This window comes from Schistocerca gregaria, chromosome 4, assembly GCF_023897955.1.
Source record: "Schistocerca gregaria isolate iqSchGreg1 chromosome 4, iqSchGreg1.2, whole genome shotgun sequence".
Lineage (NCBI taxonomy): Eukaryota > Metazoa > Arthropoda > Insecta > Orthoptera > Acrididae > Schistocerca > Schistocerca gregaria.
Genome location: NC_064923.1, coordinates 714,998,986 through 715,026,547, shown reverse-complemented (window position 1 = coordinate 715,026,547; position 27,562 = coordinate 714,998,986). Strand labels below are relative to the sequence as shown.

At 39.0% G+C, this 27,562-nt stretch overlaps 1 protein-coding gene across 1 annotated transcript in view; it reads left to right on the top strand.

The window, feature by feature from the left end:
• Positions 1-27,255, top strand: part of LOC126266919 (uncharacterized) — a 157,868-nt gene extending 130,613 nt beyond the window's left edge. Inside the window, exons 6-8 of the mRNA XM_049971609.1 lie at positions 7,219-8,397; positions 18,942-19,154; positions 24,403-27,255. Coding sequence (XP_049827566.1) covers positions 7,219-8,397; positions 18,942-19,154; positions 24,403-26,466 — 3,456 coding nt within the window. The 3' untranslated portion in view covers positions 26,467-27,255. The remainder of the gene's footprint in view (positions 1-7,218; positions 8,398-18,941; positions 19,155-24,402) is intronic.
• The last annotated feature ends 307 nt before the right edge of the window (positions 27,256-27,562 follow it).

Below are 27,562 nucleotides of genomic sequence, written 5' to 3'. Positions count from 1 at the left end.
CTAATGGAGTGAGGGAAAAACAACTGTCTCTATGCCTCTCTATGAGCCCTAATTTTTCTTACTTCATCTTTTCAGTCTTTATGCAATATATACATTGGTGACAGTAGAATCATTCTGCAGTCAGTCATAAATGCCAGTTCTCTGAACTTTCTCAGTAGCGTTTTGCAAAAATAATGTCTTTCCTCTGGGGATTCTCATTTGAGCTCATGGAACATTTCCATAATAGTCACATGTTGAACAAACCTATGAGAAATACATCTAGAAACAGCACTCCATAAGGCACAACTGGTTTAAAACTCCCTATCTATGTCATTCGTAAGTGGAATGACTTTAAAAATCACTTTAGAAACCACCGAAATTGCCTTTCAGATATGAATGTAGTTTTGAAAGTGCCCTCTCAAAATTGACTGCTATATTGATACTGTATTTGACAGAGTTTCATATATCTGTACAGGGAGCATTATGAAATGAAATGTACATAGTGTGTATGTACACTCACATTCAAGCATCTTCCGATGGTACATAGTCTGAAATTATTCATTGTCCACACTGCAACAGATGATACCTAACAGTGTTAGCTACATAGGTAGCAAGGCTAGTTCAGAGCTCTGTACCACAAACTAGGAAAACACTCATCAATATTCTGGAAATCCTTCATTGAAAATAACCGCTTATGTGGCCGTAACTAATTCGCAATTGTTCACAATTTTACAAGTTTGTTCAGAATAATTCAAACCACATTGGAATAAAATAGGAATATTACCACTTTCTGCACAACGTGATTTATATTACAGTATGGCACTGTCTAGTTGTTCATGTGGTTCCCGACACACACTGACTGCCTCTTGTTCATGCTGGTGACAATGACCACCTCTGGTGACAATGTCTCAAATCAAATTATAAGCAATGGCATGCAGCTTAAATGTTCAAATATTGTATAAGATGAGATTACTTTATGCTCATAGTTTCTATCAATATTTTACAGAAGAATTTTGGCAGATCATTGCCTTGGCTTCTTAAGGGGAGCTAAATTATTTGAAATCTGCAAATTTCAAAACAAAATGCTGTCTTCGTGTAATTTTGAAGTATTCATTTTGCAGCATTTTATGCAGGCATCACAAATGTACATTTAAAAAAAATGAAAAGCCCAAAATTGTTGCTGTTCTGCTGTGCATTTTCATTTATAAATATAAAGTTGTTCTACCAATTACTAATGGAAGGCTCAGTTAGCATAACTGTATTTTAATATACACTGATGTTTTGAAGTGAAGGAATTCCCTTGGTTTTTCAGTCAATCTTATCAACTGTATATTTAGAATTTGCCCCCCAACAATTCTTATTGTGTATAGTCCAGAAATATATTTGTTCCTGAAAAGATTGATATAGATGAGTTATCATCATAGTGAAAAATTTATCATCTAAACTGATTCTGTTAGTGTATACAAGCAGTGCAACACATGTAACTTGCAGAGGAAGTGACAAAAGCACAAGGTAGCCCTCAGCAGCTTGAACAACAGGGAAAATCTATATCACTCTTGTCGCTACGAGGTCTCTGCAGAGGTCATCATATGACACAATGTGCCAGTTCCCCAACAGGCTGCAGTTCACGTCAGAGATGGAGAGTCATTTGATAGTAGGAGGGAGACTGGGAGGCAGTAGAGGACAGAAGGCAGCAGTCTTTATGACCGGCTGAATTAGTTTTTCATCTGCCTTCAAATCAGTTACTTTCCTTTTATGCACAGATCGTACTCCATGTCCTCCTGCTCCATCCATCTGTGATGTATGTCTCACTGCACATTAACAGCATTTTATATTTTGATTAGAGGGCAGAAGCAGTTTGAAGTGGGGGACTTACTTACTGTTTTAGCTGACAGGAACAAGTGTGGTGAAACTTTAAGATGTTTTTTTTACTTTTTGGCTTCCAGTCCAAGCTTTTAGACTAGAAGCTTGGTGTGATGCAGAGTGGCTGGCTCATCTGCAATTTATGTGCTTAGCAAACCAAATCTTCTATTTCTGTCCTTTACGTACTTGTTTACCTTTCTCATGTAGATTGGTTTTGCAATGTAGTTGCTGTAACTGGAATTACTTATCCCTTTTGACTAATGTACAGTTAATGTCAAATTGTGAAGCTAAGGATTGTTGTGGACTACATCCACTCCCTTACACTCCTCATGATTACCTTAATCTGTCCTGTGCTTTAATGCCTCTTTCTTCTCAGGGACATCTCAGTGTAGTCATTGATTAACCATCTCCAGCTGCCCAGGTGTCATATAAGAGCACTTTTCCTCTTCTTCTGGCCTTGTATAGATTTTCTCTCCCATTATTGTGCCATTACTTTCATCTTCCTTCCAGATCCTATTTTGTTTGAGTGATCAACTGTCTCCCGGGACAGTCTCTAGGTCTCACTTTCACATTCCTTTTCAAGTCATTTGCTCCCTGTTCTAGTTTCATCTATCCTTTGTAGTGACTGCTTTGCAACTTGATAGAACATCGACCTCAAGAACTTCACTTTTACAGCCTGGAGAGTACCACTGTGTTTGCTATTAATGATAGTTCGGGTTTCAGGGGCATAAATAGTTGCAATAAATTACTCCTGTCTTGGTTGCCAATATTTTATTTTATTTTTATATTTTATGATGTGTTTCATTCTTAGGATCATAACTTATGTGCTAGAAAATATAACATGAGAAAAGTGGAAAACAATTTTCTGTACAGTGACAATATACAAAAAGTAACATAAGATGAAGTGGAGAAACAATTATCTGTACATAACACAATGAGTTGAGATACATATCTTTATGAATACATAGTATCAAGTCAGTTGTAAATGTTCTTTCTTTACAGGAATTGTCAAACTCACTCCTGCAATTATGCATATTACCAAGTAAACATCTTTTGCCATGAACTGCTGTAATAAGCACTATCTATACCAGATCACAAAATATCTGTCGCACGTGAATGCTTAATTACACTTAATGTTACCTACATAATTTGTATTGATTCATATGTACATGTCTGTCGCCATCTTTGAAAAACGTGATCCATTATTTAAGCATAGAATACAACATAACAGCTTATAAATTAATTGTAATTAAGCATTCATATGTGCCAGATATTTTGTGATCTGGTATAAATGTTGCCTCTAACCTGTTTACTGTGTTGTGCTGAATGTAATGAGCAGTTTTGGCCACTGGCATTAAGGAAGAATGTTAACATTTGACTAGATACTATGTATCCATTAAGGTATGAACTCAACTCATTGTGTCATGTACAATTACTTCTGTACCAAAGATCTGATGATGCTGGGGGCAAAATGCGTCATAAAGAGTAAAAAAATAAAAGGAATATTGATAACCAAGACAAGCAATTTATTAGTGCTAAATGTGGTTGCAGATTCTCTAGACATAAAAAAATATGGCTGATAATGGTTTTTCTAGGCTTGTAAGGGGATTTGGATGTCCCACAGGAGGTTTACAACTTGGTGGTAAAAATGAGCTCCTACTGAAGGTAATCCACATTTTTAGCTGCAATCCATCCTCATTGATATTCATTGCTAATTCTTATCTATCATCTGGCATCACAACTGTTTGTGTGTGTCATTATGAATTTTGTGATACCCTTCTTTTGGATTTCTACAAACACCATCTTTCCAAAAGGTTTTGACACTGATTTTATTCATGGGGTATAACCCATGTCAACACAGTAACTAAAGTGGCAGTGTGAACTTATGAACTTACAGCTAAGCAACAGATGTTATTTGACCAGTCATTTATGATCGGACAGTGTTAAGTAATGGTCATGTGGCCATAGTGTCTCTGTGTTGTGTCACAAATTGTAACAGAGCATCATCTCTAAATCAAATGTTAAAGACATTCTCTGGAATGTTTTTAAGAAAAGAAAAGTGCGCGCAAAGTTTGTCTCGCGCACCTAAAGTCCTGAACAATAACAATGCATGGACGCCTGCCGTGACTGATAGAAATGCAAAATGCAGTCAGTATTTTTCAGAAAAAAGTAATCACAGGTGATGAGGCAACTGTAATGAATACAATCCTACCATAAAACGTCAGAGTGCAAAAGTTCACATGAATGGTCAATGTTTTGATGACAAAACCAACATTCAAGACATTGTAGCATGCGATTTGGAGTACATCCTGAAGAAAGCCTTTTCCGACAGTTTCATAGGGATGTATGAATCTTCTATGCGCTGCATGCAATTGAGGGGAGACTATGAAGAACAACTAAAGCACCAAAAACCATCATCTATTTTTAATTAATCCAATCTCAAAAACTGGGTAGATACCTCAACATCATTATTTATGCTAGCATATCTTTGTTTTGTGGGTAGCAGAAACTGTGTGGCATGGACTGGGCAGTTTTTTTTTTAGGTAGGAGGGTCTCGGCTAAACACAGAAAGGGCTTCAGTTTCAAAGGATGCTGGTTGAGCACAGGAAGAACATAGATCCAGGAACCATTGGTATAACAGTTGTAAATTGTCTAAATGTGGTTGCAGGGCTGCACGTGCTGATATAATGCACTAATCCTCAAATCATTATAGGCACTGGAAGCTGGCTAAGCTGGAGATAAGTTCAGCCAAATTTTTGTGAAGAACTTAACAGTGTTCAGAAATGATAGGCTAAACACAGTTAGCAATGCCACATTTGTTGTTGTTAGAAGTAGTTTATTTCGTAGCAAAATTGAAATAGATAGCTCCAATGAGTCGGTATGGGCAGAAGTCATTCTTGGCAACCAGAATAAAATAATAGTTTGATCCTTTTACCGACCTCCCAACACAGATGACTTTAATTTACCCTTTATATAATGGCAAAAATACATATTTAAATCCAGAGGAATGCATAAAAAATCATCCGAAATTGTGCTAACCACAATCTCTGAAAAGTATTTTGAGTAGTTAGTTCATGAGCCCACACAAATAGTAAACGGTTGTGAAAACACACTTGAGCTCTTAGCAACAAATAATCCTGAGCTAACAACAAGCATCAAAATGGATACAGGGATTAGTGAATACAAGTTTGTCATAGAATGACACCCAAATCCTCCAAAAATAAACAAAAATATACTTTTTCAGGAAAGCAGATGAAAATTTATCAGAGAAATAGTATCGAAAGCAATTGAGAGATTTGTACCAAATAAATTAACAAATGATGGATCTGATCCCAATTGGGACACAAAACGGGTCAGAACAGTGTTGCAGAAACAATGAAAAAAGCACGCCAAATTTAAACGAATGCAAAATCTCCAAGATTGGCAATTATTTACAGAAGCTCGCAATTCAGTGCAGACTTCAGTGCATGTTATAATAGTGTACACAATGAAACTTTGTCTCAAAACCTGGCAGAAAATCTAGATAGATTCTGGTCATATGTAAAGTATGCTAGCGGCAAAACACAATCAAAGAAATGCTATCGACAGCAGTGCTGTCAAAGCAATGTTACTGAATACACCCTTCCAAATTGCTTCATCAAAGAAGACAAAATAAATATTTCAGAATTTGAACCAAGAACTATTGCCAACATGAGTGACTTAGAAAGAGAGAGCCTCGGAGTAATGAAGCCACTTAAATCACTTAATAAAACCAAGTCTTTGGATCCAGACTGTATACCAGCTAGGTATGCTGATGCAATAGCTCCACACTTAATAATCATATACAATCACTCGCTTGACAAAAGGTCAGTACCCAAAGACTGGAAAGTTGTGTATGTCACATCAATATTCAAGATAGGTAGTAAGAGTAATCCACTAAATTACATGCCCATATCATTGACTTTGATATGTAGCAGGATTTTGGAATATGTATTGTGTTCAAACATTATGAATTTCCTCAAAGAGAATGGTCTATTGACACACAGTCAACATGGATTTAGAAAACGCCATTCTTGTGGCGCCAACTAGCTCTTTATACACACGTGTTGTGTGATATTGGCAAGGGGTTTCAAATCCATTCTGTATTTCTCGAGTTACAGGAGGTTTTTGACACTGTACAATACAAGCAGATTGTAGTGAAATTGTGTGCTTATGGAATGTCTTCTCGGTTATGTGACTGGAATCATGATTTGCTGTCAGAGAGGTCACAGTTCGTAGTAGCTGACAGAAAGTCATGGAGTAAAACAGAAGTTATTTCTGGTGTTCCCCATGATAGTATTATAGGCCATCTGCTGTTTTGTATCTATATAAGTAATTTAGGAGACAATCTGTGCAACTGTCTTGGGTTGTTTGCAGTGCTGTTGTTCATAGTCTAGTAAACGCATCAGAAGATCAAATCAAATTGCAAAAGATTTTAAAAAGATATGTGTACGGTGCAAAAATTGGCAATTGACGCCAAATAATGAAAAGTGTAAGACCATCCAGATGAGTGCTGAAAGGAATCCATTAATCTTTGGTTACGCAATAAATCAGTCAAATCTAAAGGCCATAAATTCAAGTAAATAGCTAGGAATCATGAACAACTTAAATTGGAAAGAACACACAGAAAATGTGTGAATGGCAAATCAAAGACTGTATTTTATTGGTAGAACATGCAGAAAATGTAACAGATCTACTGCAGAGACAGACATTATGCTTGTCCGTCCTCTTTTAGAGTACTGCTGCACGGTCTGGGATCCATACCAGGTAGGATTAACAGAATACATTGAGAAAGTTCAGTGACGAGCAGCACGTTTTGTATTATCTTGAAAAGGGGAGAGAGTGTCATAGGCATGATAAAGGATTTGGGGTAGACATCATTAAAACACAGGTGTTTCTCGCTGCGGCAGAATCTTCTCACGAAATTATCATCGTCAACTTTCTCCTCTGAATGTGAAAGTATTTTGTTGATGCTGACCTACACAGGGAGAAATGATCATCATCATAAAATAAAGGAAATCAGAGGTTGTGCGGAAAGATATATGCGTTTGTTTTTTGTGCGCTCTATTCAAGATTGGAATAATGGAGAATTATTGTGAACATGGTTCAATGAACCCTCTGCCAGGCACTTAAATGTTTTGTAGAGTATTGATGTAGATGTGTCTTTATTCAGTGACTACAACTAAAGATTGTAATTCTGAGCTCCTGTACAGTTAATGACCAGTACTTTCATTAGCATACATTTAATGTGAGCAAGCACATCATTTCTACCAAGTTACCTTTAGAAATAACAAACTGATGACTCTATTTTCATAGTCTCTACTAATATTTGATAAATTATGTTTTATTCTGTTTCAGAATCAAGCTATGATTGTTGGTTATAACAAAGAACAAGGTGCCTCAGAAGTAGCAGCAGCCAGCATGAAAACAGAAATTATAAATAGCAGTCGGGCAACTAGTCCCACAATAAAGTTACATCATGATTTAGAATATGAACCCAAAGAGATTGGGAGCTCTGTTAATGCTGGGGAAAACTACTCCTTTCCCATTATAGATGCAGGAACACACTGCCAAAATGAAACCATATTAACACATGACAAATATGTTAAACATCCATCTTCAACTAACAAACTGGCTGCAGCTCATCTGCAGGTTGTCACTACTCACTGGAAATTTGGTAACATCAAAGTTTCTACGAACAGAGACTTAGACACATTTGATATAAGTAAAGCTGTAATCCACAGGCAGTGTTCAGCTTGCAATATCCATGTACATAAGGTGCCTGTAGACTACAAGGAAAAAAATGCCGTGGCAAAACCTCAGGCATGTGAGTTACCATTGACTGTTAGCTCTTACAGTGCACTCACTCATGATACTTGCACAGTAAGACAGAATTACAAGTTGCCTGATAAAATGAATGTGTGTAGTAAAATAACTGCAGATGTTGCAATCAAACGTAAAAGGCGGCACAATCAAAATGAAAGCGAAATTTGTGAGTTACCAAACAAGAAAAGAGTGACAAGTGCAGGTATAGCCCCAGTAATTTTGGGACCACCAAGTTTCCAAGAATTCAGCCCTTATCACGAAGGTGTGATGTCAGTATTCAATGCGTTGAAAACATTTCAAAATATTCTTGGTGGAGCTGAATGTAGAAACAAAGTAGAATCAAATCTTACAGATCTTGGTGAAAATTTGGAGAATTGGCTTATGTATCAAAGTAGTCTTTCAAGATTAAGGGCTGTGCCTAGGGTTAATAGTGACAAAAAATTGAGAGAGATACGTAGATATATAATACGATATTTAAGAAACAGAAATGCAAATATGGCATTTTCCCACCAAAATGAAAAACTTTTATGTTCTTCTCCGGATTTGCGGATTTGTGATACACATTCTGAGCATCACACTAAAAGAGCACTTATTATGAGGTCAGAAGAAAATGAAATTATAATGCAAGATTTATCCAAAGAATCTTGGCGGAGCACTCTTGGTAAAATTGGAGGAAGGTGCTACAAAAATTCATCAGCAGTACAATTGAAGGTATAAAACATAAAGCTTTATCATACATGTAACATTAACATACAGGGGCAAGAAAAAACCTTCTCAACCTGGCAGAGAAATAATTCTTTTTTAGGTAAAAGATATTCTTATTTTTCGACATAATCCATTTTAGCTCGGTGCTCTCTATCCCATATGTTTCCAGTAAATAGATATCTTTGACTTGTGATTCTGCAAGGTCTTCAAAATACCCATCTACCCAACATTCCTTTTTGGGACAGCATGACCAACTACCATATGCAGCTTTGGTTGGGTTTTTCTTTCTGATCTTGAACAGTAACAAATTAGGGCAAAAGATTAGTTGGATTCTTCGTAAAATGACCTGTACATTTTTGAGAGACTTTTGGCATTCGCAGAAGCACTTAGCAGCACTCCTCTTCCATAAAGTTTTCTCATACTTTATTATTAATGTAAAAGATACCAGACTCTTTCTTCTTATGCCTGTGACATCAGTGATTTTCTAAAACTCTAATAATTGATCTTCTATACCATATTGTGCACTCTTGCGATAGTTTCATTTGTGACTGCTGTTATAGCACATCCCTGTGGATCATCAAGAGGAATATGTACACATTTTAATTAAGTAAACCTTTTTTAACTTTAACCAACTTTGGATGAATATCCATTGGCAACAAATTTTCAAAAACAAGGACTTTTATGTAAGAGCATGATATTCCAGTTAATCCATTTGAACAAATAAAACGCACAACACAATTGCATTAAAAAGCCATAAAAACAATACTATTCCACTGATAGGTGTGACTTTCAAAAAGTTTACAAAAATAATATTTCATTGTTATCAACATCCAGGGTGTGAAATCATTCTCCTTGCCCCTGTAGATATTTGTGGTATATCTGTGCTAGGCAATTAGATTAAAGGTAAGTTGTAGTGTGATTAAATCATCTGCAAATTATTCAGTTTTTTCAATATTTTAAGGTATATACATTCTGGAAACAAAAACCAATATAATGAAACTATTATGTATTAAATTATGGTTCTTGTAATCATGTAAATATAAAAAATAAGGAGCACAGTATTAAGTTGCCACAATTTGTGGGAAAAATACAGTAATGGTTTTGTGAACAATGATGGATGGAATTGTGCTTACTCTACATGTACTGGAATTATTGCCTTGGAAAATGCATTGTTCACAGCTTCACCCTAATGCTAATGAAATTATGTGTTTTGATCCGACATACATGTGTTAGTGATGACTGCTACCCATACCATTGGTTAATTCACACAGGCTTATGTTATTAATTTAGAGGCCGAGGAAAGGCTTTTTTTTTATATGTGTATAAGCAGCAAGTAAATGAAGAAAATATATCAAAAATATAACTAAAGACAAATGAAAAGTCTTCACATACAGTGATAGATAAAATCCCTCCAGAGTTGGGGGACACAGAGAAGAATGGATTGCATGGGGGGAAAAAATGTGCTATTGACAATTTTGCATCACAACTTTTGTAAAAAGTCACCTACTGTAACTATTGCACCTCACTGCAAAGCTATAGTTAGGGAATATTTGTGTGAATTCAAAGTTGGGAGATAAATGAAGCACATCTTATAAGTGAAGGTCAAATGGATAAAAAGTATGTAATCATTGAATTGGATAGATAGAAAATCTACTCATCAAGCGACTGCAGAACACACACATAAAAGACTGTTGTGACTGGCAAGCTTTCGGAGCCAGTGGCTCCTTCTTCAGGCAGAAAGGTTGAAGGGAAAGGAAGAAGGGTGAAGGAAAAGGGGTAGATTTTGGGAAAGTCACCCAGAACTGTGAGTCAAGGGAGACTTACTGTACGGTATGAGAAGGAATGTCTGATTGTTGGGGACTGCATTGGACGACATTTGAAAACCTGAGAGCTTAAAAAAGTTGGAAGATAGGGTAATAGCAAGACAGAGATTACTACTGAAACATCTTGCACGAGTTAATAAGAGTGAAAAGCTAAGTGCATTTTGCATAACAGAGGTGGGAGGGGGCCAGTGAAAATTAGATGGTAAAGACAATTAAATATGTAGAAAACTAAAACAGAGTGAAGCAAAGAGTAGTTACAGTGAAGAAAAGATGAGACTTAAGAAATTAATGTAAATTTAGTCCAGGTGGGTGGCGAGAACCAAGAATACATCGTAGTGCTAGTTCCCACCTGCAGAGCTCTGAGAAACTGGTGTCCAGGGGAAGAATCCAGGTGGCGTGTGTGATAAAACAGGCACCAAGGTCACAAATGTCATGTTGTAGAGCACACTCTGCAACAAGATATTGCAAGTTGCCGGTATACACCCTCTGCCTGTGCTCATTCACCTTTGGTGGTAGTCGTGCTGATGTAGAAGGCTGAACAATATTTACAGAATAGCTGGTATATGACGTGTTATTTTGCAGATGGCTCTCCCTTTTGTAGTATATGTTTTGACAGTTACAAGGCTATTATAGGTGGTAGAAGGATGTATAGAGCAAGTCTTGCTGTGGGGATGATCACAGGGATAGCAGCCATAGTGTACGCAGATGGGTGCAGAAGGAGCATAGGGTCTGACAAGAATATTGCAGTGCTTGGGAAGGTGATGGATAGCTATTCTAGGTGTGGTGGGCAAAATTTCAGACAGAACGGATCTCATTTCAGGGTATGATTTTAGGGAGTCATGGCCCTGTCAAAGTAGCTGATTGACACACTCCAGACCAGGATAATACTGAGTCACCACCTGGTGTGCTCCGAAGCTAGAGGGATTAGCAATACGAGGGTTGGATGTGATGGCCCAGGTAATCTGCTTTTTAATTAGGCTGATGGGGTAATTGTGAGCAGTGAAGGCTGAAGTGAGAGTAGTGGTGTATTGGCTGAAGTGAGTGTGGTGGTGTATTGCTGCCAAGAGTCTGCATCCAAGCAAATGCATTTGCCTCAAATACCAAGGCTGTATGGGAGGGAACATTTGACATGGAAAAGATGGTGACTCAAAATGTAAGTGCTGTTGTTTGTTGGTAGGTTTAATGTGGACGGAAGTGTGTAGCTGGCTTTCAGTGAGGACAAGATCAACATCAAGGAAAGTGGCATGGGATTCAGAATAGGACCCCATGAAATTTAATTTGGATAAGGTATTCAAAGATTCCAAGAATTTTAGCAGCTCAGCCTCACCAAGAGTCCATATGCTAAAGATGTACCAAAATCAAACCAGGGCTTGAAGATGTATGGATCCCAGGAAAGCCCCCTCCAAATAACCCATGAAAAGTTTGCCAGCAGATGCTTGTATGTCTGCTCCTCAAAGGTGAAGTAGTTGTTAGCAAGTGTAAAGTTAATTAAGGTGAGTAGGAAGGATATCATAGATTTGGAGTCAGGTAGGTGCTGACTGAGGAAATGTTCACCAGCAGACAGACCATGTACGTGGGGGATGTTGGTATAGAGGGAGGTGGCATCATTGGTGACAGGCAAGGTGTGTGATGGAAGTGGGATGGGCACAGATTTTGGACGATATCTAGGAAATGAAATTTCCTGGCAGATTAAAACTGTGTGCCCGAGTGAGACTCAAACTCAGGACCTTTGGTTTTCGCAGGTAAGTGCTCTACTATCTGAGCTACCCAAGCACGACTCACGACCTGTCCTCGCAGCTTCAATTCTGCCAATACCTCATCTCCTACATTTCAAACTTCACAGAACCTCTTCTGCAAACCTGTGACTAAGCTATGTCTCCGCAATATGCTTTCTTCCAGAAGTGCTAGTTCTGCAAGGTTCACAGAAGAGCTTCTATGAAGTTTTGAAGGTAGGAGATGAGGTACTGACAGAACTGTAGCTGTGAGGACAGGTCGTGAGTCGTGCTTGGGTAGCTCAGATGGTACAGCACTTGCCTGCAAAAGGCAAAGGTTCAAAGTTCGAGTCTCGGTCCAGCACATAGTTTTAATCTGCCAGGATGTTTCATATCAGTGCACACTCCACAGCAGAGTGAACATCTCATTCTGGATCTAGGAAATGGTTGCTATCTTTGATGTAGGAGGGGAGTCTTTGTACTATGGGTTGCGGGTGTTGATCAACTAAGGCAGATATACGTTCAGTGGGTGCTTTGAAGCCGGCAACTATAGGACTGCCAGGATGATGGGTTTGTGGGTCTTAGGAAGAAGGTAAAAGATGGGGCGCATGGTTTGAGTGGGGTGAGAAGTTCTATGGATTGAGGTGTTAGACCTTGTGAGGGGCCTTAAAACATGCCCTTAGCCCAGACATAATGAAGTGCCTTGAAAGTAATGACCTTCTCCCTACCAGTCAGCATGCACCAATAACACTGGTCATGCGCAACCAAACTCTTACTTTTCTCACATTACATCCTGAAACCATGGAACAAGGCAGCCAGTAGATACAGAATTTCTTGACTTACAAAAAGCATTTCACTCGGTATCACATCAAAGCATATTAACAAAATTACGGCCATAAGTAATATCAAATAAAATTTGTAACTGTATTGAGGATTTCTTCGTACGGAGGACACAGCATAGATGGAGAATTCAGATGTAAAAGTAGCTTCACCCGTGTTCCAGGGAAGCATACTGGGCCCTAGTAGTTCATGTAGCCTCAGACTTTTTACTGGCAATGCACTCATCCACAAGGAATTAGTGTCTACAATACTGCACAAAACATGAAAATTGTAGTATCTCATGACTACAATATCAGTTAGTCTCAATTGGATCCAATCAACTCATATAAATATTAGAATGTGACAATACATAGGGATATGAAATGGAATGATCATATACTCTTAGGAACAGGTAAAACAGATGGCAGACTTCAGTTCATTGGGTAAGGGCAGTCAGTCTAGAAAGGAGATTACTTATAAAATACTCATGTGACAAAGAAGGGCAGCATGAATGATCATAGGTTTGTTCGATCCAGGGGTACCACTACAGAGATGCTGAAAGACTTGAATCAACATATGATTGAAAATAGATGCGCTAATTACTTTGTGACAGCCTACTTACAAAGTTTCAAGAACCACCATTAATTGAAGAATTTGGGACTATATTACAATCCTTTTTTGTACTGCTCCCATATGAACCGAGATGAAAATTTACTCATTATAGCACATACAGATGGATTTAAGCTGTCTTTCTTACATACACCGTACTTGATTTTATAGAGAAGAAACTTTAATATGTGGTGCAATTGGAAGTACCCTCTGCCATGCAATTCACAGTGGTTTGCAGGCTACAGATATAACTAAATACCTGTCATTTTTGGATTTTGAGTGATCAGTGAATTCAATGTAAGGACACTTCATATAATTTGTGAAGTTTCTTACTGGCTTGATCGCATGTAGGTACACTGGATTATAAGCTTCAACAGGACTAAGTTGCCATCTTTGGATCAACAGCGTACAGATTATGAAATCATACTATGCAATAAACTGCACATTTGTTTTATTACCGTCGCAGTGGACTTACGACAAAACTAAGCTTCCTTGAGGTCAGCGCCTATTTTTTTATTTTTTTAGATTTTTTCTAATTTTTTATTTTTTAATTTTGTCAACAATATTTTGCAAACATGTATAACACAGTTATATTTTTTAATGTTCTACTCTCTTTATTATGAGTCCATTATGATGGTAGAAAACAAATGTGCGGTTTATCACACAACATGATTTTGTAAGCCTGTTCACTGTGGATCTCAAGACAAAGGCTTAGTCCTGCCGAAGCTAATAATCCAGCGTACCTACATGCGATTAAGGCAATTGAAAAACTTCATATCTGAAGCTTTCTTAACATGAATGTATATGTCAAACCAGGCACTTGTTTAGGGAAAGCTCTGAAACCAAGCAAAAATATAGCAACTTTATTGGTTATGTTTAGAATCACATACATATCATTCTATGCCACATTTCATAAAATTTACTTGTCTCCCATTGCAATTTACATTACTTTGTCTGAAATTTTGTTCTCTGGTCTACTATTTTCTTTTCTTTTGCCACTATTCACATTGTTTCATCTCTTGAAAGTATTCTGAAGTATTATTTTACATTTTTTTTAAATTCTACAGTTTATTATAAATTCTTCCAGAGAAGATAGTTGTTGACAGGTGCGAATATTACCCAACTATCAGTCTAATAACTCATGGTTGCAAAATAATGCTGACAAAAAAATGGAAAAAAAGACCTATAGCAACTCACCTCAGGGAAGCTCAGTTGTGGTTCTGAAGCAAAGTAGAAACATGGAGGCAATACTGAGCCAATGACCTACCTTAGAAGGCAGATTGAAGAAAGACAAACCTTTGTTTGCAGCATTTGTGGCTTTAGAGAAGGCATTTGACAACGTTATTTTGAGAATAATACTACAATCTGTGAAATTCTGAAGCAAAAGGTTATTCACAATTTGCGCAGAAACCAGACTGCATTTGTAAGAGTTGAAGTACATGAAAGGTAAGAAGAGAACAGAAGCTTTTAAAATATGGTGCTATAGGTGAATGTTGAAGATTAGATAGGTAAATCAGATAATGGGTGAGGTGGTACTGAATCAAATTGGGGAAAGAAGAAATATAGGGTACAACATCATTAAAGGTGGAGTTTGGTTGATAAAACACATTCTGAAGCATCACAGAATCATCAATTTGGTAATGGAAGGAAAGTTTGGGGATGAAAATTGTAGACGAAGACCAAGACTTGACAACAGTAAGCAGGTTCAGATGGATGTAGGTTGCAGTAGTTATGCAGAGCTGAAGAGGCCACACAGGATACACTATAATGTGGACTGCTGCACTAAACTAGTATTTGGACTAAAGATCACAATAACAAACAGTTGTGTTTTAGAATAAATCCTTATAAGTGTGATTAAAGCTTGCACACTAAGGGTTCTGTACAAACTTAATTATGTATGCAGATAGTTCATCCATCCCGGGAAACAAGAATCTCTTTAAAAGGCTGCCAGTTTAGTTCCTTCAGCATCTCTGTTACACTCTCCCACGGATCAATCAAACTTGTGAACATTTATGTTGCCCTTCTCCATATACGTTCAATATCCCCTGTCAGCCCTATTTGGTATGGATCCCACACAATTGACCAATATTCTACAATCAGTCACACAAGTGATTTGTAAGCAATCTCCTTCTCAGACCGACTGCACTTGCCCAGGTTTCTACCAATAAACTAAAGTCGTACCACCTGCTTTACCCACAATTGGACCTTTATGATCCTTCCATTTCATATCCCTATAAAGTGTTACACCCACTTATTTGTAAGAGTTGGTTGATTCCAGCAGAAACTCACTGATATTGTAGTCACAAGATACACCATTTGTTCATTTTGTGAAGTGTATGATTTTACATTTCTGAACATTTAAAGCAAGTCGTCAATCTTGGCGCCACTTTGTAATCTACCAAGCTCTGACTGAATATTATGCAGTTTCTTACAGACAGTACTTCATAATAGATAATTATGTGATTCGCAAAAAGTCTGAGGTTACTATTAATATTGTCTGCATCGTCATTAATATATAACGGAAACACCAAGGGTCCCAACACACATTTGTAGAACACATCTGAAGATATTTCAAGATATTTCTTCATCTGACAATGACTCTCCATCCAAGATAACATGCTCCATCCTCCCTATCAAAAAGTCCTCAATCCAGTCACAAATTTCACTTGTTACCCCATATGATAATACTTTTGACAATATGTCTAGGTGTGGTACTGAGTCAAATGCTTTTCAGAAATCAAGAAATTCTGCACCTACCTGACTGCCTTGATCCAAACCTTTCTGTATGTCGTGTGAAATAAGTGGGAATAGGATTTCACATGATTGATGTTATCGGAATCCACAGGTTGGCACTGAGGAGGTCATTCTGTTCAAGATACCTCATTCTCTAGTGACCTCAATGTTGACAGGATGTTAAACCCAATCTTCCTTCCCTCTCAAGGTACATCATTATGTTGAGCTCAGAATAAGTACTAAGATTTCACAACACACTGATGTCAAGGATACTGGATGGTCATTTTGAACGTTATTTCTACTACCCTTCTTGTAGATGGGTGTGACCTGTGCTTTTTTCCAAGGACTGAGCACAGTTTCTTGTTTGCAGAATTTACGATGGATTACAGTTAGAAAAGTGGGTAACTCAGCTGGAAATTCAGTAGAGAATATGATAGGGATTCCATTGCACCCTGAAGCTTTGTCAATTTTAACGATTTCAGCTGTTTCTCAAAACCAGTGACACTAGTACTTATTTCATTCTTCTTTTCAACTGTACAAGGATTAAATTGGGGCACTTCTCCTGGGTTTTCACTTGTAAAGGAGCATTGGAAAACAGAATTAAGCATTACAGCCTTTGCTTTGCTACCCTCAATTTCAGTTCCTGTCTCAAGCACTAGGGACTGGACGCCAACTTTGGTGCCACTAACAGTCTTTATATACGACCAGAATTTGTTTGGGTTTTGTGAAATATCATTTGACAATATTCTGTCTGAAGGCATCAATGCACTGCTCTCTTGACAACAAAATATGTTTCATTCAGCTTCTCTGCATCTTTAGCCCTCAGCTCTGTTTCACACCTATTATGCAGTAATCTCCATTTCTTCAGAAGTTTCTTTACAGTGACTGTATACCAAGGAGGGTCCCTCCGATTGTAGACTATTCTACTGGGTAAATATCTATCCAAAAATAGCCAACTATTCTTTTAAACTTGAGCCATAGTTCCTCTACATGCTCCTGCCCTGAGCTGAAAGTTCCTCCCTGAGATACGGCACTACTGTTTTTTGCTTTTTTTTTAATATTATTATTATTTTTTTTATCTAGTTCACTGAATATATATATATATATATATTAAAACAAAGATTCCAAGACTTACCAAGCGGGAAAGCGCCGGTAGACAGGCACATGAACAAAACACACAAACACACACACAGAATTCGAGCTTTCGCAACTGGCAGTTGCTTCGTCAGGAAGGAAGGAAGGAGAGAGAAAAATGAAAGGGTGTGGGTTTTAAGGGAGAGGGTAAGGAGTCATTCCAATCCCGGGAGCGGAAAGACTTCCCTTAGGGGAAAAAAAGGACAGGTGTACACTCGCACACACACACACATATCCATCCAATGGATGGATGGATATGTGTGTGTGTGTGTGTGTGCGAGTGTACACCTGTCCTTTTTTTCCCCTAAGGGAAGTCTTTCCGCTCCCGGGATTGGAATGACTCCTTACCCTCTCCCTTAAAACCCACACCCTTTCATATTTCCCTCTCCTTCCTTCCTTCCTGACGAAGCAACTGCCAGTTGCGAAAGCTCGAATTCTGTGTGTGTGTTTGTGTGTTTTGTTCATGTGCCTGTCTACCGGCGCTTTCCCGCTTGGTAAGTCTTGGAATCTTTGTTTTTAATATATTTTTCCCATGTGGAAGTTTCTTTCTGTTTTATATATATATATATATATATATATATATATATATATATATATATATATATATATATATATATATATTTCTGGTTATTTTAGTTTCCTTTGTACTGCGCTGCCTTTTGCAGACCGGGTGTGAGTCATGCTTTGGTAGCTCAGATGGTAGAGCACTTGCCCGCAAAAGGCAAAAGTCCCGAGTTCGAGTCTTGGTCGGGCACAAAGTTTTAATCTGCCAGGAAGTTTCAGTTTCAAGTGCTGTTTTCATTGGACCATCCTGGTCAAGCACAACATGAATACTGTTTTCTGCTGTGCATGAAGAATTAGGAACGTGCTGGCTTGTAGGGCAACCTGTGTGGGAGTGGCCATCAATATGTCAGCTAAACACAACTCTGCTTTCCACAGATCTATGTAGAATGTGTGAGTAGCATCCACCTTGGCTACACAGACAAGTCATTGATAGCAGAGCACTGTATCATCCAGGGACACATGCAGCTTTGAAGACACACAAGTGCCTGTTGTACCAGGCATTTCTGGGATTCTATATTCAAGGAAGCAGTAGAAATAAGAGTGCAAATCTAATGAACAGAGACAGTGGCTTCCATCTCTGCTCTATATAGGTGGAACATGCTAGTGGTTGCCCACAGACATCCATCCGCCACCTTTACCCCCACTGCTTGGGATTCTCAGTTCCTAGCTACTGGTGTGAGTCCAGAAGATGAAGATTATGTAGAGTTGATAAATAACAGCATCCAGTAGCAGCCAGGTACTTCACCAGAAGGTGAGCAGTAAGAAACTTGTTGAAACGTTGCTCCAAAACAAACATATTATTCACCTTATTTTGAGAGATTTGCCAGTACAGTTAACTTAGAAAGCCTGCATTTGCTTTTAGCTGTATGTTTTCAATGTGTAACTTCATCCAAAATATGATTGAGGAGAACAAACTTCCAGAACTCTGAAATTTATTAAATTTTTCTGTGAGGATAGATTGCTACTTCCTATATAGTGGAGATGTTGAGTCACAGACAGGCAGAACAAAAAGACTTTCCACATAACTTATTTTCCATTGTTTCATTAAGTTTTTTCTGTGTAATTTTGTGTTATACTTCTATTGGTAATTACAGTTTTTCCTGTATAAGCTGAAATTAAGGCTAAAACTAATTTTTTTTTCTCTCTCAATTCACAGTCTGAGTCACATGTGTGCTCTAGTGGTAGTCAACAAACATGTGTATCAAGTCAGAGTCAAGAGCTGAGAGCATTCAACTCAACTGTTAGCATTAAGCAACAAACTGTAGAAGAAAATAATTCATTACAAGACAACCTTCAAAAGTCAAAAATGTGTGAGTCTGCAGTAGAACACATTGGTGAAACTGAGAGTTCAAATGTCCAAAATGTCAAGGTAACACTTTCATAACTTTATAGTACTATACTTAATTTTTCTCCACAACTGTCTATAATATTACACAATTAAAATGTATATTAAACAATTGAAAATCCAGGATGCAATAATGACAACATTATGAAAAGGACAATTACTACAAACAAAGCTTTTGACCAAGCAGGCCATCATCAAAATTGGACAAAACACACACACACACACACACACACACACACACACGCGTGCAAATAAATATTCATACAAATGTGACAACAGTTTCTGGCTGCCAAGGCCAGACTGCTATATTGTGTACATTTTTAGAAGCCAACTGGTCAAAATTCACTAGCGAACTAGAACATAATATACAGTTAATCCCATCTACAACAGAAAATTATAAATGCTTTACAGGATTAGTATGTGCCATCGCAAAGAAACATATCCCAAGAGGATACAGGAAGGCTTATGGCCTTTTGGAATCTTAAATGTAACGAGCTATGTGAAGAATATAAAATCAGCGGTGACCCTGAAATTGCAGATGAGTTAGTAAATTCCCTAGACTCAGCTAGAAGAGAAAAATAGATCAACCCCATGAAAAATACAAATTTTCAGCACTCCAGCCAAAAAGCATGGTCTCTTTTACAGAAACTTGGTAGCAGTACTCCTAAATTCAGTGCTAAGTGCTCCAAGATACAGCCAGATGCAATAGCAAACGGATTAGTTAGTCTGACAAAAAAACATGCCGACAATGACAAGAAAGAGGCAAAAAGAATTCGTTCAGAATTAAAATCAAAGATGTCCCAGACTGCAGCAGTTTCTCAATTTCCACTTGATATCATGGCTGTTGAGGTTTCATCTGCACTAAAGGAAGTAAAATCAGGAAAGGCAGCTGGACTAGATGATATTTAACCAGAATTCCTATCACTCTGTGGTCCTAGAACAACTGAATGGCTTTGCTAAATTTTACATCAACATCTTACGCAATGGACAGCTACCAATACTCAAAAGAGCTATAATTGTCGCAATACTGAAACCTGAGAAAAGTGGACATAATGCAGAAGATTGTAGGCCTGTTCCACTCCTGAGTTTCTGCTATAAGCTGCTGGAAAGAATAATAGACAATAGAATCTCAGCTACAATCGTAGATAACATACCAATAGTGCAAGCTGGCTTTAGACCAAAGCGCAATTGTAATGACCAGGTGCTGGCCCTAACAAGTCACATAGAGTTTTTCAGGACCGCAAGAAGACTGTAGCTGTGTTTGTGGACCTGACATCAGCATACGACACAATTTAGCGAAAAGCAATGATCATCAAATTCCTTAAATAATCCCCTGCAAAACACTTGTTGAACAACATGTTGGCCAGCAGAGTAGTTGAAGTGCACCTAAATGGCAACGTAAGCAGACCTTACAAACTGAATGATGGACTACCACAAGAATCGGTCCTTGCCTCATTGCTGTTCAACATATACACTGTGGATTTACCAGCTACTACTGCTAGAAAGTTTATATACGCTGACAATCTTGCATTACCCCCAGGGGGTCCACAATTCTTTTGTGGATGCGTGCTTGGCGAGCACGGGACCCCGAGCTAGTGCAGTTCTCCTTTTCCGGGCTGCTCTACCCCTCCTCGTCCCCAATCAGGTCAATACAGTACCGTTCTCGCCTCTCCTCAGCCTACCACAGAGGTAGCTACACAGACATGCGATCTAACATTTAGCGATTCGGTCGTCAGATCAGCCAGTGCTAAGATCACCCGATCAATGTCTCCTCCTTCTCCCGCCAACCCTAAGGCTCAAACCTCATCCTCTGCTACTGCTAAGATGAGGACCTCTAAATCAGATACTCAGACCTTCAAAAAAGAACCGACATGCGAAGATTTTTTGCGTACACAAACTTCACATCCATCAACTGTTCTTTTGACAAAACGTACTTCTTCAAAGATGACTCATAGAAAAAAAAGAGTTCTCCATCTCCGCCGGGGTGCGTTTCTTCTCCTGCGCCACCCATCGGTTGTCGTCCCCGGCCATCTTCAGTTTCACCAGGCCGCACCGCTGGTAGCTGATCATCTGGCCTTTCACCGGCGGAGGAAGCAGCCCCTCCTGACCAGCTCAGAAAGGTGGCAGACGCAACTGGACCATGACTCACCACCTCTCGATTGCAGCAGCAATGCTCCCTTGAAGCACTTGATCGAATGTTCTGGGTACGTGTGGGTTCTGTTTTTCTCAGATGCCTTTTCACCTAGGAGAATGGGGTGCCCCAGGGCTCCGTTTTGAGCATGGCCCTTTTTGCCATAGCTATCAATCCAATAATGGATTGCCTTCCAGCTAACGTTTCAGGCTCCCTTTTCGTGGACAACTTTATGATCTACTGCAGCACTCAGAGAACATGTCTCCTGGAGCACTGTCTTCAGCATTGTCTCGACTGTCTATATTCCTGGAGTGTCGCTAACGGTTTCCGTTTTTCTGGTGAGAAAACGGTGTGTATGAACTTCTGGCATTACAAACAGTTTCTTGCACCATCCTTATATCTTGGTCCCATTGCTCTCATATTCATGGAGACAACAAAATTTTTAGGTCTTACATCTGACAGGAAACTTTGCTGGTCTCCACATGTGTCTTACTTGGCTGCTCGTTGTACCCGTTCCCTAAATGTCCTCGATGTTCTCAGCGGTACGTCATGGGGAGCAGATCGAATGGTCCTGCTTCACTTATATTGGTCCATTGTCAGATCAAAGCTGGACTATGGGAGCTTCATCTACTCTTCTGCCCGGCCATCCATCTCACACCGTCTAAACTCTATCTACCATCGAGGGTTACGTCTGGTGACTGGAGCATTCTGCACCAGCCCTGTTGAGAGTGTGTATGCCGAAGCTGCCGAATTACCGCTAAACTACCGGCGCGATATGTTTCTTTGTCGGTAAGCCTGTCGACTGATGTTAATGCCCAACCACCCGTCGTATTTCTCCTTCTTTGATGACTCTCTCGACTGCCAATACGCACTGTATGTCTCTGCTCTGTTACCTCCTGGAGTTCGCTTTCGTCGCCTGCTTCAGCAACTTTATTTTACCCTCCCTACGACTTTTCGAGTTGGTGAGAGCCTGACACCACCTGGGCTCCAGGCTCAGGCACGCGTTCATCTTGAACTCAGTTGCTCCCAAAGGAGAGGACCACAGATTCAATATACCGCTCAAGGTTTGTCGAACTTCGTTCGAGGCTCGCTAATAATGTCTTTATTTACACAGATTGCTCCAAGTCTACTGCTAGTGTCGGATGTGCCTTTGTCGTCAGGGATGATACCTTTCAGCACCGGCTCCTTGACCAGTGTTCAAGCTTTATAGCTGAGCTTTTTGCTCTCTATCAGGCTGTTCAGTGTATCTGCCGCCATCGTCATTCTCCCTATGATATCTGCTCTGATCCTTTGAGCGCCATTCAGAGCCTCTGTGACCCATATTCGGACCACCCTCTCATGCTACGAATTCAACGGCCCCTTGAGTCGCTAGCTGATACCGGCACTCGTGTCCTTTTTTGTGGATTCCTGGCCACGTTGGTGTGCCTGGGAATGAAGCTGCTGATGCTGTGGCCAAGGCTGCTATCCTCCTGCCTCGGACAGCTTCCTTTTGTGTCCCATCCACTGATGTTAGTGGGGTTCTTTTTCAGTGTGTTTCATCATTGTGGCATGAGGCTTGGTCCTCTCTCCATGAAAATAAGCTTAGGGCCATCAAACCGATCCTGACGGCTTGGACGACCTCCTCATGGCCTTCCCGGTGACAGGAGGTTGTTTTGACCGGGTTGCAGATTGGGCATTGCCGATTTTGCCACCACTACCGGTTGTCCGGTGACCCCGCTCCGCAGTGCCCCTGTGGTCATCCATTGACGATGCGCCATATTTTTTTGTCCTGTACCCGTTTTATCCACTCTCGTGTTGTCCTGTGTCTGCCGTCTACCTTACAGGAACTTTAGGCTGATAATGCTCGAGCAGCTGCTCGTATCCTTCATTTTATTACATTGACGGGCTTGTCCACAACAATCTAAATCTTTTATTTTGTTTATCTGCGTCTTTGTAATTACTTTCTGGTGTTGCCTCATTGCGTTTTTTCTACGCTATTAGACAACATTTGTGACTGGGTTCTAATGACCTTAGTAGTTGAGCGCCCTAAACAGAAAAAAAAATCTTGCATTGACGGCCCAGTCCAATGACTTCGCAGTATCAGAAACTGTGCTCACAGAAGATATTTAAAGAGTCAACAAGTTCTTCAAAACTTGGAGACTGAAACCAAACACAACGAAAACAGAGTCAGGAGCTTCTGTCTGAGCAACAGACAAGCCAACTATATTCCTAAAGTTCAATATCGTGGCCACCTGCTGAAGTTCAATCCTCACCCTAAATATCTAGAAGTCATCTTGCATTAATCCTTGACCTACAGTGCACATCCAAGCAAAACATCTGCTAAAATCAAAAGCCGTAAAAACATCCTACACAGATAACAGGAACAGGCTGTGGTCCCTCTGCATATACTCTCAGAACTATAGCACTTGGCCTAGTGGTAGTAGCTGAATACTGCAGTGCAGTATGGTTTAACAGTACCCATATAAAGAAGGTAGATGTCCAGCTGAATGACACTATGAGGATTATATCCAGTCTACTCCTCTGAAGTGAAGTGGCTACCGGTACTTTCTAACATTCCACTTCCTCATCTCCGAAGAGCATTAGCACTGAAGAAAGAATCATAAGCACTGTGATAACTCTGTCTTGCCAATACATGAAGACCGTGTACATGAAGATCTCAGGCTGAAATCTCTGAACCAAGCAACCTCCGGGTTTCAACCAACCCAGGAAAATCTGGACTTAATTTAACTGGATAAGAACCCAACATGGCAGATGTCAGTTTTAGAACCTCAAGTGGAAGATTGCTGATAGCCCTTTCTGCAACTGTGCAGACGTGCCTCAGACCATCAGCCACATTGTTATGGACTGCCCACTTCGAAGGTTCAGTGGGTCAGTGGAGGATATCGATCAGGCCAGTGAGGAAGCTGTGGAGTGGTTAAGTACACTGGACATACACCTGTAATAATAGTGATGTTACTCATAGATCGAGGTCTAAACCTGTGTATGTTTGTAAATATGCAAATAATTGTACATTGTATTTTGTAACAACACACTGTATCTTCAAGCCATATTATTATAAGTTTTATGTTGAAGTAGTATACAGAAGTTATATATAGATGTTTTACTTAGATATGTGTAACACACTGCTTCTTTTCCCAACAGGTTGGATGGATTGATAACAGAAATTATCAACCGTTGGATGCAGAAAATGCAGAAAAATTAAGATATATGGTGAAAGGAAATAATGGCATGTACAAATGCACAGCAACAAATGAAAACTTACTAAAAGACAAGGAGAAATACGAAGTAGAAACTAATGGTGTAGTACACATATTAAGTTTTGGAGATGATTTTTCTGGCATTGTCAAACCAAGGTGCTCTTCTATGGAAGAAGAATTGCATTTAGGAAGGGTACAGAGACCTGTCCAAGTTCACTATGATGAAATTTGTATACCCAGTGTTTCATATTATAGATCACCACAATTTAGTGCAATGAATTCAGTAAAGCAAAAGGAAAATATTGGTTGCAGCAGTGGCCCTGTTCTGTTTGAGAGGGATAATGCACTAGATACTGCCTCTGGTAGTCACAGTCATGTACAAATTAACAGCGAATTGAAAGTTGCTCAGCATTCTTTAGCAAAACCCATTACCAGCAAGACTGCTGATGTATCACCCAAAGAGGTCTTGTTGAATGCTGCCATGAAATTGGCATCTTTGAAAGAACTTCAAACCATTCCTTCAATCCGTGCACTTCGTACAACTTTGATACAGCAAGGAGTTGACAAGGCCATAGAGCAAACAAAATTGTCATCTTCAGTGTATTCTGAGTGTTATATTTCTACTTGCTCACAGGATTTTTCTTTACATGAAATCCCACTAAAATCAAGATCAAGAACAGTCACAACTGCTTCAGATAGCTGCAACACATTAGACAGATTTGAAGATTGTTCTAATTCAAGCACTACTGGATCTTTGACAGAAAGTTATTCACCAGTATTTGAAGGTTCAGCTAAGAATGACTGTAACAATGTAAACAGATCTCAGAACTGTAGACCTCAAAGTTTTCACAGGAAAATGTCATCTGAGAAGATCGTGCCTCCAGACCCTGTTGTGCCATCAGCTCACAGTAAGACATATGTAATTGCTAATCCTGTGAGAGTGAATGTTGGGAAATTGTTATCGTGTTCCAAAATACAAGTATTCTTCACAACGGAACTTTATGTTAATGCTGATTGTCTGTCAAGATTAACTGACTGTAAACTACACAATATGTCACCAAACTCACAGGCATCATCAAATGGGGAAGGTGATTTGATTAAATCTTTCCTTCAGTTAATGGCATTTAATGCAGCTCAGAAATCCTGCTCAAGTTTCAGCAATCTACCTAGTATGGCAAATCAGTCTCTGAGATTCAAAATTTCTGAAAAAGACAAACTGCATGCAACTTCCCCTAGTGAATGTGTTGTTAATTCAAATAAAATGACACTTTCTCATGCATACAACTTTTTAAAATGTACATGTCTTTCCACAGAAACAACAGAATCCACTTCATCTACGTTTTCTCACTGTAAGTGCCCTCCTTCGGTTAAATTCCAGGGTGTATCTGCTTCCTATACTGTGATGAGCTCTCAAGCAAAAAGAATAACTCCTCGTAGACAGTTAATTGACATAATTCATAACATTAAATCAGATGTAAAGGATAGAAGCAGTATTTGTGACAGACAGCACTGCTTTTATTTTCATGTTGATGAAGAAGAATCAGTTGAAGGGTTTTACTCAACAGTAGAAAAATACTGCTCAGCTCTTTCTAAATTTCGTAGCCATCAATATACCTCATCAAGAAGCATTGAGATACTTCTGCGCGACATATGGTTACCGGGACACAAGCATAGTATATCATTTTATGTAAACTTACCCTTGCAGAAATGTAAATGCAGCTATTGTGGTTTGGATACTACTGTAGAATTATGCCTCAATTGTGGTGAACTTTTTGAGCGGACAGAATTGGGGAATTATGTTCCTTTCGACAATCAAAAAACTCCAGAGCATGTAAATATGAAAATGGAAACTAGCGATGCAGCTGTCGAAGTTTTGAACCTGGTAAATAATCTGTATTTATGCAAACCAGTTGTTGTTGTACAACAAACTGATGCCAGTGTGTGTAAGCAGAATAAAACTAGTGGACGTATAAGGAAAAAAACTAAGCATCTGTGCTGCGCAGTCTAGGAAAGCTTCAGCACAAAACAGGATGGTATTTTGTTGCACAATACATTGGAAATGTGCGAAATAAGGACATTTCAGTGTGCAAGGGGAACCAACCTCTTTGTATATTATTCTGTTAATAGCTGTGATAATGTAAGTTGCTGTTTTTCAAGATAATGTTTCCAAAGAAAGAAAATTATTATATTAAGTGAATGGTATCAGCACTGCAGCACAAAGGTCCCAGTATTTGAAATCAATTAAACCGGATAATGATTATTCCTCCCAACCCCCGTGTGTGCGTGCTCTCCCTCCCTCCCCCCCTCCCTCCCTCCCCCCCCCCCCTCCCTCCCTCCCCCCCCCCCCCTCCCCTACACACACTACCACTACATAAGTGATGAATTATCTTCTTTCAAATGTTTCCTTTGTCAGAAGGGGCAGATAGGGAATGTTAAAATTTGGGTGCCCTCACTGTATTTTTTTCTGTAAATATTTTCACCTTTCATGGTGGTTTGTTTTTCTCCCTCTCTGATGATGGTCATCATCATCTTACCATTAAGTTTTTTGTGTGTGTGTTTTCTCATCGAGTTAAGCCTTTTCTTTTTAATTTCTTCAAATGAACAGTTGAATTAGGAAACTAGAGACTCAGCAACTCATGTGCTGCTGTGTGTGTGTGGAGGGGGGACCTAAATCAGTTGTTCCTTTTTCCAGTAAGTAAATGCTCTTCTGTCACAAGTTGTAATTTTCAGTTTGACTTTCGAAAGGTAACAGATTAACCCCCCACCCCCCAGTATTGTGGTGAATATATTTTTTTTTATGGATGATTCTGTGCAACAGAAAAGTAATATTTTATAATAGAAGGAATATTTATTTGTATTTTTCATGTGACTGACAGGAAACATAAGCTCCATGTGTTGTAGCTGGACATAAATAATTTATTTTAATAATCACAACAGTTGTTATAGAGATGTTATTTGTGTGTGTATATATATATATACAATAATGTTTTTTCCGTGCCTTCTGATTTGTTTGTAACATGTGTGGTGTCTGTTTTGCACTACAAAATAAAAGATAGTTTTGAACTGAATAGTTTTTATGTTGAAATTTCCTCATTTCTCCTTAG